At 35.7% G+C, this 15,451-nt stretch overlaps 3 protein-coding genes across 4 annotated transcripts; 1 reads left to right on the top strand and 2 right to left on the bottom strand.

Moving 5' to 3' along the window:
- Positions 1–2,360: 2,360 nt before the first annotated feature.
- LOC139861838 (S-type anion channel SLAH2-like) lies at positions 2,361–5,372 on the top strand. 2 transcript variants are annotated; one of them, XM_071850361.1, is made up of 5 exons: positions 2,361–2,440; positions 2,541–2,695; positions 2,813–3,292; positions 3,852–4,622; positions 4,836–5,372. In XM_071850361.1, the coding sequence occupies exons 2-5, from the start codon at positions 2,573–2,575 to the stop codon at positions 5,253–5,255; spliced, it is 1,794 nt and encodes a 597-aa protein (XP_071706462.1). In that variant the 5' UTR covers positions 2,361–2,440; positions 2,541–2,572; the 3' UTR covers positions 5,256–5,372. The 2 variants fall into 2 exon arrangements, with proteins under 2 accessions (XP_071706462.1, XP_071706461.1); XM_071850360.1 differs by having other exon boundaries at positions 2,810–3,292.
- A 2,788-nt stretch (positions 5,373–8,160) lies between these two features.
- LOC139865059 (probable membrane-associated kinase regulator 6) lies at positions 8,161–8,863 on the bottom strand. Its single transcript, XM_071853611.1, has one exon. The coding sequence runs from the start codon at positions 8,825–8,827 to the stop codon at positions 8,216–8,218; it is 612 nt and encodes a 203-aa protein (XP_071709712.1). The 5' UTR covers positions 8,828–8,863; the 3' UTR covers positions 8,161–8,215.
- A 2,621-nt stretch (positions 8,864–11,484) lies between these two features.
- Positions 11,485–15,008, bottom strand: LOC139862052 (uncharacterized). Its single transcript, XM_071850603.1, has 4 exons — positions 14,642–15,008; positions 13,828–13,971; positions 13,102–13,167; positions 11,485–12,318 (listed from the first exon to the last, which is right to left on the bottom strand). The coding sequence occupies exons 1-4, from the start codon at positions 14,792–14,794 to the stop codon at positions 11,650–11,652; spliced, it is 1,032 nt and encodes a 343-aa protein (XP_071706704.1). The 5' UTR covers positions 14,795–15,008; the 3' UTR covers positions 11,485–11,649.
- Between the last annotated feature and the right edge of the window lie 443 nt (positions 15,009–15,451).

The following is a 15,451-nucleotide window of genomic DNA, read 5'->3' as shown; positions in this document are numbered from 1 at the left end:
CGAAAACGTGAGAAGTCGATCAAGCTTTGTTAGAGTCGTTTCCATTGCTCAACAATAACGTAGGGTCTCAGCATGTTGGTGCGTCTGATGGTCCTTCGATGAGCAAGTGTTCTGGGTACCTTGACTCGATTATGAAAGATCACATGGATATTAAAGTCGAGGGTAAAGCATCAACTCCAATGCGGTTTCCAAATCCAAAAAGATTAAGGGTCGTAAGGTTCACAGTGCCGAGTTGAGGAATTTTTTCTCCGAGGGCATGTGATCATTGGGCGTAGTTTGGTTTCTTCGGTCTCAATTGCGGGAGTGGTTTGATGAATTAAATGGCTTTTAATCGGGCCTTAGGATTTTTGATTTTATACCATCTTTTCGTCCTCGTTTGATTCGGTTTTTTGCTTTTAGTTTCGTGTGTTTCGTTGTATTTTGTTGTGCCTTGGTCTAGTTTTTGGTCTGTTTTCGTGTTGTTAGGCTTGTTTAGATCTTGTTGTGGGCTTTGTTTCGCTTGGTGTTTATATTGTGGTTTGGCCTTCATCTTTTTGATGAATTGTCTTGGTTTAACATAAAGTTCTCGTTTGAGTATTGCGGCAATTATTAATGTTTTGGAAAATGCTAATGACAGCCTTAAAGGCTGTCGTTATGTGCATAAAAAACTTATAAAATTAAATAACCGCAACATTAAAGTCAAATGTAACCGCCGTGTACAATTTTTTTATGCTTTTTAACGACAGCCCTAAGGGCTGTCGTTAGCATTTTCCTAATGTTTTTAAGAAAAACCCCAAATAGGCAAATACAGTACGTGCATTTTATTACGGAGTATATAAAAAAAAATTTAATAAAGTTTACATCATAAACCCTAAAATACAGAATTAGAGGATCAACATAGGCGGGGCTTTTTTGATTGCCACAAATAAAACCATCAATTAAAATCAAACACAATTGCATTGTCGAAAAAACTTAGCGTAAAACGGATGTCACTTAATTTCTAGATTCAATTCAGAATCCAGCACTCTAACTAACACTCTGGTACGGTTTTATTTATTTATTTATCTAAGTTAATGTTCACATACAATAATCCGACGTTTGATTCATCATTAGCTATTATTAATTATCGAATTAGATAAATACCTATCTTAAGTAGTGTAACATATTTTAGTAAAATAGTTTAAGAAAGATAATACAATTTTCATGTCTTTGATACATGTTCTAGCAATTGATGTGAGCTTCTTTGCTTATTTCTTTTGTTATTCTGATATCGATTTCGCGTAGAAATGAATAATCATTTCTTTTGGAAAGCTATTCTTTATTAAAGGCCAAAGCCAAATACATACAAAACAAGCAGGCAATGAGTAATTAATCAAATTTAATTATTAATTTCTTAAAGCAAAATAATTTGATGCATGTATTGCCTCTCATGTGCATTTGTTTTTATTAATATTTAATCATTATTTTAAAGAAAAACACATATGGGGTGTTACCTTTTCAATTATATTTGAAACTAAAGTACAAAAAAAGTAACATTAATTGCAAATACTTTTTTGTATAATGTTTTACAAGAGTAATTAATAAAATTATTTTGTGTTCAAAGTTTTTAGTTTTGTTTAGGTATCAATCGAATAAGAAAAGATAGAGACCAAAAACCATGAATCTGTTGGTGTGTTTTGGTGATATTTGTTAGTAATAACTAATACAACCCCATCTGTAAGAAGAAGTAACATGGAAAATGGTGGAATACTAAAACTAGTTGGAACAAATTAAAGAACCACTTAAAGATTGTTTAGATTTTTTTTTTTTTTTTTTTTTCTTCCTTCTGCCTTTTGTAAAAGAATAAAAAAAATACTACGTACCAAAGAGCCAGTAATCTATGGCATTGAGGTAACCTCTCCATTCAAGAAGTTGTCGGTTCAAAAGGTTTAACATTTTCTATATATTCGTGTAGGTTTCTTGTGTTGTTAATTCAGTGGTAACGTCACATACCTCTTTGTTAGAGGTTAGGAGTTTATTCTCTGAGGTGGTAACATTGCACACAAGGATATTACATTGATCTTGAAATTCACCCAAGGTAGCCTTTCGTACATCGCGTTGCGGGGACAACAGGGAGGAGGGATTTTATCGGCCATGACCTCGGATTGGTTCGGATTTCCTCCAGGTCAGCAGTTGGGAGCGGATTATGCAACTGCAAAAGATGATCGCGTGAATAGTTTAGTCATACCGGTTGATCCCAAGTGTTGTTAAATAAAAGGTTGCTTGAGTTTAACAGAAAATATTAAAGAAATTAAAATTAAAATAATGTTTAAAACAAACCAATATAGTTATTGAAATAGTATATAAATGAGGAGAGTGAGAGCTGTATATATAGTACTTCACATATGAGAGAGTGAAACCACCTGTGCTTCTTCATTTCTCTCTGGCTCTGTCTGTTGGCCTTTTAGTTTGTGTCATCAAGGTACAAGTCTTTCATCTTCTTCTTCTTCTTCTTCACTCTTTTTTAAACCCTCAAAATCAGCATTTTTACTAAATCATGAACATGGATTCCCCTGTTGTAGTATAATTTTTTAGAAAGATATCAACTTTAAATATGGAAAACAACATGGGTTCCCCTGAAGGTCAAGTGCTTCCATCACTCACCACATCTGCAGATTCCAACCAAATTCTGGGTTTTAATGATGGTGTTATCAAGCAAGACAATTTTCAGTTTATGGTATGTTTTAATATACGTACGTCATAACTCGTCACTATTGACAGTTTAATTTGTTTATAACACTTGGACTTGCACCACTCTGCCCATCACTAATGTTTTGATTTTTTGTACTAGGAGATTAATGGAAACAACGTCAGAAGCCCGAATAATGTTTCGCATGAAAATACAGTACCAGAATCAGTTTCTATTAGCATGCCACGTCCTCCACTGGATACCAAAAGAGTCGCTTTCAAAGATGACCCGAAAACAATTAGAAATGATGACCCAGATACAATATCAGGGACTCGTGACATCGAGTTTGGTTCGCAGCCCATAGTTATGGGCTGCACAACCGATGAAATAGGAGCAGAAAAAAGTCCAGATCGGTTTGTGCTCCCAGTGAAGAACCCGATGAGGACAGATGAGTTGAAGGACAACAGATACAACTCGTTTAAAACATGGTCAGGTCGACTTGAGAGAGAACTTTCAACGTTACGTGGTAAGTCACTCCCACGTGATGGGTCCGAGATAAACCCTCCCCGAAATCTAGAAGGGGAGAGTTTACCTGCGGACAGATACTTTGATGCTTTAGAAGGACCCGAGTTGGAGACTCTTAAGGTACGTTCATATCCTTATTAACTCGATTCCTTTCTTGAATTAAAATTTAAAGGGTCCCATACAGTTGAGTGGTACTTTGTATTTATTTATTTTTTCTAAATTATGACTGTTTACTTCCATAATATTTTCAATTTTTATAATATGAAGTCCTATCTCTAAATTTACTGATCTAAATTTATTGATGACATGTACTCTACTTGAGTAGTATTTTGTAAACAAAAATTTCATACTAGTGGAATCCATGGACCCCACTCCTCCACGCACTACATTCACCTCTGCTAGTGTATATAACAATATTTATCTTTTGTTACTTTTTGTTTGCAACCTCTAAATTTACTCTATTTTAGATTGCTTTTCTAGTGTACTTACATGATTTAGGATCCTTTACTCAATATGCCACATTGACAACTTAAGAAACATTATTGAACTTGCACCAACTTTATGTTTTGTTGACTCATTACTCAATATGTCATACTGTCAATTTTAGGACTAGTAGTTATTTATATGACTCGGGCTCCTTATTAAACCAAAATTGGATCTTAATTGGTTTGTTTTACAGCCTTCGGAAGAAATAATGCTCCCCGAAGATAAAAAATGGCCATTTCTTCTTCGTTATCCGATATCATCTTTTGGTATATGTCTCGGAGTTAGTAGCCAAGCGATAATGTGGAAAAGTTTGGCCTCGACGGCTTCTACACATTTCCTTCATATAAGTCTTAGAGTGAACTACACATTATGGTGCATATCCATCCTTCTTTTTGCTGTTGTTGCCTCAACATACCTTCTAAAAGTTATATTTTACTTTGAAGCTGTTCGAAGGGAATATTATCACCCGATTCGAGTTAACTTCTTTTTCGCTCCGTGGATTGCGTTACTCTTTTTGGCTATCGGGGTTCCGGAACATGTCACGACTAAGTTGCCTCATTCGTTATGGTATGTTCTAATGACGCCCATATTTTGTTTGGAGCTCAAAATTTATGGGCAATGGATGTCGGGTGGGCAGAGGAGATTGTCGAAGGTGGCTAACCCGTCTAACCATTTATCGGTGGTTGGGAACTTTGTTGGGGCGTTGTTGGGGGCCTCGATGGGCTTGAAAGAAGGCCCTATTTTCTTTTTTGCGGTTGGATTAGCCCATTATACGGTCTTGTTTGTGACTTTGTATCAAAGACTTCCAACAAACGAAACTCTCCCGAAAGAACTTCATCCCGTGTTCTTTCTATTTGTTGCGGCTCCTAGTGTTGCTTCGATGGCTTGGTCCAAAATCAATGGATCGTTTGATTATGGGTCTCGAATCGCCTACTTCATTGCGCTGTTTCTCTATTTTTCACTGGTTAGCTCGATTCATTTCAATTTGCGAGTTCTTTTCTATTCTTCATGATATTTCCACCATCAAAAATTGATAGATCAACCACAAATGTGCATTAGGTACTTGTACAATACAAGTACATAATGCACAATTATGTTGAATCTATCCGTTTTGATGGTGGAAATATCAATTCCTAAACTAAAACGTTTTTTTTTTTTTTTTTTGGTCCATTTGTAGGCAGTTCGGGTCAATTTTTTTAGAGGGTTCAAGTTCTCGTTAGCGTGGTGGGCTTACACATTCCCAATGACGGGAGCTGCAATAGCGACGATCAGATATTCAAGTGAAGTCTCGAATATAGTAACTAAAGCGTTATCATTAACTCTGTCAACTGCTGCTACAGTAACAGTGATAGGATTACTGATAACGACTATTATTCATGCTTTCGTGTTACGAGATCTTTTCCCAAATGATATAGGAATTGCTATTAGTGATCAGAAACCAAAAATGCAACATAAATGGTATCATCGGAACACATGTGGGTCAGCCAAAGATATTGAACATATTATTAAGTCCACAAACAAGGTTAATAAACTTGTTGAAGCCCCAGTGCTATCACCTGGATTAGGCGCAAAACCATTTGCAGTGCGAGTTTTGTAACTTTTAATGATCAGACAGATGAGGAACTTAGCTATAAAAGTTCCAATGAAGTTGGATGTATATGTATATCAGTATATATGTTGAGGTTTCAATGATTATGGTGTTGGCTGGTTATATTATTTCGGAGTAGTTTATTTTAAATAGTTTATCTAAATAAATTAAGGTTAACCATGTAATGGGCTGATAAGATGGCCTGCTAACATATGGATGTTGTCTTGTTGAATCTTTAACATAAGCCCTGCAGAGTTCCTAAACATATGGCCTTTTTGTGGTTGTAGCCTGAACTTATCTTTTAAAAATGTTGCTATCTTCAAAGTGGTTCAAAGAGAATACTATCAAAGGTGTCAAATTGGACAGTAGTATAATGGGTCAAAACAAGTGTTTTGGGTATGGGTTTAACCGTTTAAGTAGTGGTTTCCTTCAATATATAAAACTTTTTGATTGAATGATTCTGGAGGTTTTATGAATAAACAATATATTTGAGCTAATTTGACTCATTTGACCCATTACTTCTAAGCTATGTTTTTGCATTTTATTAAACCCGTTAACTATAGAAAACACCCTGGAATTCGTATTAATTGCTCTGTCCCCAAACTCAAATTTTGTGTTGTTCTTATCGTAATTGCATACCTTTTTCTACAAGGTTACGTGAACCTATCGATATAATCCTAAAAAAAATGTACAGCGAAAACGCTATCATCTGATTTGACTCGTAAATTGACCAGACACGAAAACTTTGCAATACAATTCCTCTTTTGGTTGTTTCTTGCCATCATACTGTCGTTGTAGACTTCAATTATGAGCTCCCCTTGAATGGTCTCTCTCAAAATTGGTATCAAAATTTAGCGTATACATTCCACGTGATGTGCATGTGGTCCTATACAATCTTTGCTTTATGGTTTGGTTCGGTGGGACAAGGCTAGTTATCTAATCTTGTTATCTATGCAAGTATACTGAAACAAACCGAATACCATGAAAGATCTTTTTTAGCGTATTATATACACATTGTTCTGAAATAAAACTTGATAACTTTTTATTTCTGTTACTGCCTTACTCCTAGATCAGATCCCCTTTGGCTAAAGAACTTTATTTGGTTTGTCAACACTCTAGTTCTTACAAAGAACTTAAAAATTGAATCGATAGATGATATGATATATGCAACTCAAGGTGTTGAGCTTTGAAGATGTTAAACGAAAGAAAAACAGAGAAAATTTCGAGCTGGTAAGCTTGCGGTCGCGACCTAACAGTTGCGGTCGCGAGCCATTGTTGCTAAGACGCGAAGTTGGAGACCAAAACGTGAGAAAAGCAGCTGAGCGCCTGTAAATCACAACCTCGGTCGCGAGGGGTTCTGTCGCGGTTGCGAAGTTATGTCGTGGCCAACAAGTTTTTCAGTTTTTGAAACGATTTCGTTGTTCACCTATAAATTGTAACCATATTCTCATTGTACAACACCTACTAAAATTTATCAATAAAAACTCTGTTTGTTTAGCCGTGGACTACACCAATCCTTAGGTTAAAAGATCGGACATAACTACGTTAAATTCCTTTGTTCTTTAAGTTTTTTGCACTTACTTTTATTATTATCTTCGCGTGTTCTTGATATTATATGTTAGTTGTGCGGTGGGTTTGATAACTGATATTATCAAGTTCTTGTTGGGGCTCGCTAGAATTCCTAACACACACTTCACATAAATTTCCTAAGAGTGGCCGCTTTGATTGTATAATGGACGAGCCTCGGTTCCAAAAAAGTATCCACCTTTCTATTTATGTCTATCCCAAAATAGTTGTCTGACTTAAAGAAACTAAAAGATAACATTAAACTTTTCAAATTTACTTTCATTTATTTTTTCGAAAAGCAAATTTACTTTCATTTATTACTCTCAAATATTTAATTTTGTAACTAAATTATGTCAGATTTTTTTTTTTTTTTTTTTTGAAAAGCAGGTAATATTATTACCACAAAAAATATTACACAAGTGCATCGCAATAGTTTTACATCTCAGCTATCCTACATGGCTACATCTATATTCGTTTACAGAATAGAAATGATAAGGTAGCATCATTATTCGCACTAGTATTAAATCATGAAAATTGACGGATTATGAAACCAATTGTGTCAGTAAAATTTAAATTTAGTTAGTTGTGAAGAAGAAATTAAACAAAAATGTGGAGAAGTCACATATGGTGACATTTTCTCACCAAATGTGACATATGGTTCAAACGTGAAAAGATGTGTCAACATGTGAAAAAGTGTGACGAAGGTTGAAGTCTATTTGGTATGTGGAGGTCGCGTTATGGGGACATGTATGTCACCAAACGCGAGATTTGATGCAACGAGGAATATACTGGAACTCTTTGTTCCGTTCTAATTCTAATTCGTTCTACACTATAAATAGAACTCCTATGTAACATGTGCACGAAAATTATAAAGAAAAATCGTTGGTTTGCGCCCGTGTACTCAACCTTTCTCCGTGTTTGGAGTTGGGTTATAATTTATAACCAAGTTAATTCCTTGTGTCGTTTATGCATTTATTTATCGTTCTTGTGTTTTATTTATTCGTTTATCGTTCGTGAGTTTGGTGATTGGTTTAAATCACGTCTAGTTAAGTCCTAAATTCAACAAAACTGACATTTATAACACATATCCTAAATTCAACAAAATTTTCTAAGGGGCACTTATTTCGGTAAGGAGGGAGTAAGTTATACGCAACAGAACATGTTATGAGTGTTCTTTACACGTCGTCAAGGTTCTTGGTCAAGATCTATATATAAAACTCGACCATGATTAATGAACATGTAACTGTAGGTTTCAAGACGATGTCAAGTTAAAACCTCAACCAACAATGTACACAGATGACACGATCATTGGTACAGAACAATTACAGTGAATATAACAATTGCAACATGATTCCTTTTCTCTTATATGTGTCATAAGACTTTACAAAGTAAATTGTAGCTAGCTACTCCATACCAATTGTTTTCTTGCAATGTACAACTGCCTCCTGAATTGAGGTCTCCGAATCAGAAGACCTTCGACGATTATCAACCCTATAATATTCTCCACTTATCCTAGGACCACTAGTGCTTAAACATTCCCAATTTTCGACTCCTTGTACTTTACTACTATCGGATCTTCCCCGTCTCATTCTACACCAAAGTGGTCTAACTAAATCAATATACTTCTTTATAATTCTTTTAGGCAATTTATTACACTTACTTAATGACAAAGAACGACTTTTGCTAAAATGCTTATGCTCCTGAACGGTCGAAGAGAGGGGAGCAGGAGCAAAGTTGGATGATTTTACAGGAACTATGATACCATTTGAGATTAGATTATCGGCATGGAAAAAAGTTGTAGATGGTTGAGACGTTGGCACATCAAAGTTGAATTCCTGGTGAACAAGAAACCTTTTGGAGGGTGTAAGGTTAGGATCCATCTCGATGAATGATGCACCGTCTGCTGCATCGAACGAGGCTCTAAACGAACAATTCATAATATCGAGAGACGAGTTTTGGTTTACAAGCCAAGAGTATGAAAAGCTCTCAACGGAGAGTGGTTTTGAATCTTCCATGGAGGATAAACTCGATCTTAACTGTGAATGATTCAAATTTTAGTGTATGTTAGGTATGCTTATCAGACATCTATTCTTATATATAACAAAAAAAAATTAAAATAATAAAGACACAATTTATTACACGGTACTTATCACCATAAATTAAAGGAATGTAAACGACAAATGTTAACCCTACACATGATGTAGTGTCGCATGTTATGTCTTTTGCACAACAAAAGAGCAGGCATCGGTCCCTTACCTCAAATATATTTATTCAACACTTGGATGATAAATCTTACGGATTACTAACACATGATTACTAATTTATACGGATTAAAACGTTATATAATGTTACATATATTCTATTAAGTTGTGAGCATTTTATACACACTCCAATTGTTCATTAATTTCACGATTTTCAGCTAACCCATAATCCCATATGACTCCTTGGCTAAGAGAATAAAATGCAATAATTTACAGGCAACACAACGCTGATAAATGTTATTAAGAGCTTTATGTTATAGAATGAAATCCCGTAAATATTATTGATGATACCAAACATTATTTATAGAGTACATAGAACATTCTGGAAACCCTAATAACCTGAAACCCTAACGGACCCAAACCCACAATCGGGTTGGGCCATTATCAATCATCTAACACTCCCCCGCAGTCCGAACGGTAAAATCACGAAAGTTCGGACTGGAAGAAAAAACACTAACAAACAAACAAAATAAACAAAAGTAATTTTTTTTTTTATTTGTGGTACTGAATAGACCGATATACGCTGATCTGGTTGCGTCTTGATAGCTTCTAAAAGCGATTGTAAAAGCGATTGTATGTTAAATATTACGGAGTAACTTTTTATTATATGCTATTATTATTATTATGTCGTTATCATTGGTCAAGAAAATATTAGACGACCAAAATGCCTCGACAGACTGCATGTGATTGGTTATCCAATTTACAACACAAACGGGATGGGTCCAAGTACGTGATGCAATCTGAAATTGAGAAAAATACTATTTTAATAAAAGTTGCATTATTTTATTCTCAACCAACCCCAAAGAAAACAAAAACACCAACATCGGTCCCCCTCTGCTGTCGGGGAAAGAAATGGGCATGAAGTATGGTAGGAAGAAGCAGATAAAGACTTGAAACCAAATGGTCTTCATAGACAAATGCAATGAAATTTATAACAAGATTCATCTTCCCACACAGATGCTCCTTAATGCACACAAATTGACTGCCATAACTCTATGTCCAACTTTGTCCACAAAAGATGCTACAAATGTCTCTCTTTTTTCTTTTTTATTTTGGCGAAAAAACGAAATACTTATAATAAACCACATAACCAGTGGCGGCAGAGGCGGAGACAGTAGGGGGGCGTGTGGGTGCTTTGCCTCCCCTAACTGTTGGTAATTTATTAAGTATTGTGTGTTTTAATTGTAAAAATTATAAATTGTGGAACTCGATTTCTAAATTAGAGGTGAGTTTCCTGAAGGTTTAGTGAGGAAGATGAGTTATTTGTCAATGTTTCAATAAAGCCCTTCAATTAACATTTTATAATTCATTTTAGTCCCTGACTTTATTAATAAGCCATTGAAATTTCCAATCTTAAATCATGTGATTTTCTAGTATACACGTGAATGTCACATTGTTCTTTTTCGTAAATTGATTATTTAGATGATAAAAATTAGTTTGAAAGATTGAACGATACTTTTAAAACAAATATGAATTTCATGGAATTTTTTTTGAAGTTAAAACTTATTTATATAATATCAGCTATAAGTATATAGAAAAACTATTTATGTATCTCGATTTTTTCTGATTGCATAATCGTATAAAATGAACAAGTATAGCATTAATAGATGTAAATAAGTTTGAATTTTAATCTCATAGTTGGGTCAAAAGTTTTATCTAGTAAGGAGCCTAATGTAGAGGAAAGCTTTAGGAAGATTTAGAAACTATATTTTGGCAAGAAATTGAGTCGAAGTCACAAAGCCCCATTAGAGTGCTTTTTTTTCTTCCGATAAACTATATAATGCCAAGCCCCCCTTAAGCTCAAATCCTGGCTTCGCCTCTGAGTGGCGGAAGCAAGAATATTTTTCACGGGGAAGAAATTTTTTTTAAAAGCGTAGCAACTTTTTTTAGGGCAAAAAATGGAGATTAGGACAAAATATAAAGAGGTTTGGACATAATATGAAGGTTTTGAAGCAAAATTTGGAGGCTTCGTAGCGAAAAAAATTCACTCGGACAAAATCGAAAAATTAATAAATTTTACACTATAAATTGCAAATCCACTAGAGTCAGCCGACACCCCCTATCCCTATATTATTTTCACCCCTGCTGGGAACCTTTTAAGAAACAAAAGACAAACCGGCCCGGGACCGTTTCTCACTTAGAAAGCAAAACACTAACAAACAACTAACCTGGACTATATAGACGCGAACCAGACAAAATAAGGGCCAAAACGGAGATAAAACACTAACAACCAACCACAAATGGCTTTCTGATACAAACTTGAATTCATAATTTTTTTAATGTAAAAGTTGATCCATCCACAAGAGCATTTGAAATATTTTTAATTACCTAATTGAAATGTAAACAAACTTGTCTATAATTTGCTGCATAGAACTCAATATCCATCTTGGTTTCTAATGCTGCAAAAATTCATCTTATGCTATTCAGGTAAAGTAACATCTATGAAATAGAATAGAATATATAATTATAACTGATTATTAAACAAATGGCTTATATTTGTACATAAGGATACAACAAATTGCGAATTGGGATGTGATAAATAATACATATGAGGTATACCTAAGATAAGAGAAAAATCACTTCATGAGATCTATGAATACGAAGGCATTCCAGAGGCTGTGTAAAAGCATAGACGGCAATAAGTTTCTTGACCGTGCAAAAACCGTACCCATTACGATCCCAAGAAACACGAGTGGTAGCATTCTTTGCATATTGAAATGCGCCAGAGCAAAAGCTAAAGAACTCACCAATATCGAGCACCATACAGGCATGTACCTGGTTAATGAAGGAAGAAGAAACCCTCGAAAAACAACCTCTTCCCAGACTGGGGCACAAACCGACACAACAATGGCATAAAGAGCCATTGCTACAGGATCTCGTGCAACTATTGACTGCTCAACGTTTGACACCGTGACTGGACCAGGTGGAAGCAGGGGCAACAGGTTCAGGTTGACCTGAGAGAGATGGTTGACCAGTGGAAACATGAGGCATCCTAAGCCAACATCAAATTGCCACTTGCCTTTAAAGCTAAATCTGAACCAATCAGATGAAAGGGGACGGAACGGTGCAAGACAATGGTTGAGGATTGCAATCCCTGCGATGCCTTCTGCTACATCCGTCAAAAGGCTGTACAATGCTTGTCCTCTGAATGTTAGGGTCTCCTTTCTGCAACCTGATATGTGAGCTATAAATGGTATTATCCAAGACCCTACCAACCAAAATGAGGCTATCCAAAGAAGCATCACCTACGATATAATTATTACACTCTGTTACATTTAGAATTCATAAGTTTGTTCTTACACCTGAACGCTCTTGCATGAAGATAAATGGAATGACACTATTTATGTAGTGATTTTGTATTTTACCATTTGAGCCTTCAAGGGAAGTAGTCTTGCAAATACCTTAATGGTTATCGTATGAAATGAATGTTATAACACATTATGGCTAGTAAATGTAGTGTTTTTGCATTTTACCATTGCTATTGAGCTTTGGAGGGAAGTGGTCATGCAAATAGCTTAATGGTTATCCCTACATACATAGAATGTTTTCTTTTTTCTTTGTATCATATAAAGCTTTATGTATGTACAATTTTTTTATTCAAATGTACGCAGACTAATCGGGTTATACCGTGATCTTTTCGGACGCTTTCACTAAGCAACACCAATATATGAGAATACCGGGAGGCAACCACTAGGCCATCATGTGATGGTTATAAAGCCTTATGTACAACGTCTGACTATATTACTTATCCAGTCCCATAGATGCACACTAATGAACTGTATTGTGCACAATGCATCATACCAGATGAATCAAAATTTTCAAAAATATCAGACTTGGGAACCAATCACACCACAAAAGTTTCAGCAGTTAATAATATGACAAGGCATCCAACAATATTTTAAGTAATCTATTAAACACTTCAGTAACCAACTTCGATTAAAAAACTAAAAACTAAACTAATGATCGCGGTCATGTAGTCACTATGAAGAATTATGAAAGTGAAGTTTATTGAACGCAAAGAGTCGAACCTGAAGAATAGTCCTAGTTGTCCATGGCACTGTCCATGGTTCTGCACAAAATATAGCATCTATAACCTGGAAAAACATGCAAGTATTCAATAACAAGAGCCATAAGAGGCCAATATATATTCATCTCAATGCGTTGATACAAGGGATCAACAATGTTGCTCTTCTCAATGAGTTCAACAAAATAAAAATGGTAATGAACGAAAAGATCAATCATTTCCACGAAAGGACAATCGCATGGTACAAACTGTCAACACAAAACTGCTTTGATATAATTATGTCAACAGTAAGAGTGCTCCCAATGGTGACACTCCTTCCTCCCTAAGATTAGCCGCCACAACAGCACCACATCAGCACTTCCTTCTCAGGACTAACCCAGGACTAAACACTACCAACAATGACATACTTCCTCAAATAAATTGTGACCCACTATATTAATTAATTAATTAAATGTACAACTAAAGAAGCAAAAGGTCCACAAATATTTCACAAAAGGACTAAAAAGGGACGAGAATAAGGACTAAAGGCTGGGCGGCCCCCTGGACTAACCGCTGCCATTGGTGTCCAGGAGGACAAAAGGCTGGACAGCTACCAAGTAGGAACCGTTGGGAGCAGCCCAAGATCTTCCTCTTATTTTATTATTTTATATATTATCAATCATGTGATCTGTGTTCAGCTTCAGTTACACAAATGACCGTAATAACAAGACAGACTAACTGAAAGAGTTACCTCTTTAAGCTTTGAAAGCCGATAATGCTTCGTACTTGGTAGGTTTGGTTCCATCGCCTCTTCTGGTAGTGCATCACCAGAAACCTCTGGAATGCTACAATCCAAAGACGAGTCTTCTTCCTTAAAACATGAATATCTCCAATTCCAATTCTACACAATAATACCAAACCTAATCATTGCAACGAAAGCCAAACCGGATGTACGTACTAAGCTACTCATTAATTGCTTAACCGGAAGAACTACAAACAACCCAACCCAACCCAACCCAACCAAAAAGCGTACACTTGACAAATGAATACGTGTCATCAAAAATACTATAATTAAATAAACTTTGCCCCCGAAATACAATCTCGGGTAGGGTAGAGGAATGATTGTATACATCTAACCTCCCCATACCTCACATTCATTGGATTGGGTATTGTTTGTTGTTATTGTTGTAAATAAACTTTTTATATAGATTCTTCCAAACCAAACATGTTACTTTGTCTATCATTCTCCAAACACATTCTCAATTCCCAAACCCAAACACTACCCTAGTCTCATGACTAAAGTTACAGCTATTCAAACTCCATTAACAAGACTACAAGAGTAACAAAATATTATATTGTATAAAATGTCGGTAAGTACTAAACATACAATTAAATCATCACGGTACCACAAAAAAAAAAAAAAAAAAAAAAAAAAAAAAAAAAACCAACAACAACAATCACATATATCCATATACCCATGAGTGGTGCATTAATTTTTAAACAATCAAATCAAACAATTATTAGTCCTGACCTAAATTTAATTAACGAGTTAAGCTTTAACTTACATTTCTCAAAGACCTTGAAGAAGAAGAAGAAATACATGAGGTACGATTGAGCGAAGTATAATTATAGGTTTTATATCTAGCTCTGGCAGTAAAAGGAAAGGACGGGCGAATACAAGGAGCGTAGCTGAAAGTAGATGCAGTAGTAGTGGACATGGTGACGTCACAAAACTCTAGAGACGTCGTCGTGTTTCACATGATGATTGATGAATCGTTTGATAAGAGGTGGTTTTAGGGCTTATTGAAAAAAGGGTGGACGAAGGAGAAACCACCGGCGAAGGTAATTGGGTCAGACAACCGAGAACAGTAGAAAGGGGAAGGGTGGATCATTGTGATGTGGTGGTGGTGGTACTCCGTATTTGGTTGTTGGTTAGCTACGAATGTTCTAGAAAATTAGGGGTCTTAAAATGCCCAAAACATCCTAACGTTATCCGTCCAAAAATATTACGAGATGGTCCTCTATGTTTGTTAAATGTTTCATGATTTATTTATATTTTTTTACAACACGATTGGTCACCCACATTTATATTAGTTACGTGTTTGGTCCTCCTCTCTAACGACTGTTTACTTCTTTCGTTAAATTAAATCAAGTGTCTTTCACGGTGGCTTTGAGGTGCTAACCATCGTGGATGTCAGGTGAACCACCACCCTATTGGTGGCGGTTCTTCAAGGTTTATGGGGGTATGAATGTGATGGTGGTGATGTGGTTTCGATTGCGGGTTGGGAGTGTTTTGTTGCCGTGGTTGTGCACCAAGTCCTCGTCTTTGTAGATTCGGTGGTTGATCCGGTTTTTTGCAGGTTTGGGTTCTCGTG

This window comes from Rutidosis leptorrhynchoides, chromosome 8, assembly GCF_046630445.1.
Source record: "Rutidosis leptorrhynchoides isolate AG116_Rl617_1_P2 chromosome 8, CSIRO_AGI_Rlap_v1, whole genome shotgun sequence".
NCBI classification, from domain to species: Eukaryota; Viridiplantae; Streptophyta; class Magnoliopsida; order Asterales; family Asteraceae; genus Rutidosis; species Rutidosis leptorrhynchoides.
The sequence above is the reverse complement of the archived record's forward strand: the minus strand, read 5'-3'. Positions and strand labels throughout refer to the sequence as shown.

Excerpts from the sequence above, each read along its gene's own strand:
- LOC139861838 (XM_071850360.1), top strand. The coding sequence starts at position 2,573 with ATGGAAAACAACATGGGTTCCCCTGAAGGTCAAGTGCTTCCATCACTC. Across the intron at positions 2,696-2,809 it reads AAGACAATTTTCAGTTTATG|GAGATTAATGGAAACAACGT; the intron begins GTATGTTTTAAT and ends TTTTTGTACTAG. Across the intron at positions 4,623-4,835 it reads TGTTTCTCTATTTTTCACTG|GCAGTTCGGGTCAATTTTTT; the intron begins GTTAGCTCGATT and ends GTCCATTTGTAG.
- LOC139865059 (XM_071853611.1), bottom strand. The coding sequence starts at position 8,827 with ATGGAAGATTCAAAACCACTCTCCGTTGAGAGCTTTTCATACTCTTGG.
- LOC139862052 (XM_071850603.1), bottom strand. The coding sequence starts at position 14,794 with ATGTCCACTACTACTGCATCTACTTTCAGCTACGCTCCTTGTATTCGC. Across the intron at positions 13,972-14,641 it reads CTTCAAGGTCTTTGAGAAAT|AATTGGAGATATTCATGTTT; the intron begins GTAAGTTAAAGC and ends GTGTAGAATTGG. Across the intron at positions 13,168-13,827 it reads GGCTTTCAAAGCTTAAAGAG|GTTATAGATGCTATATTTTG; the intron begins GTAACTCTTTCA and ends ATGTTTTTCCAG.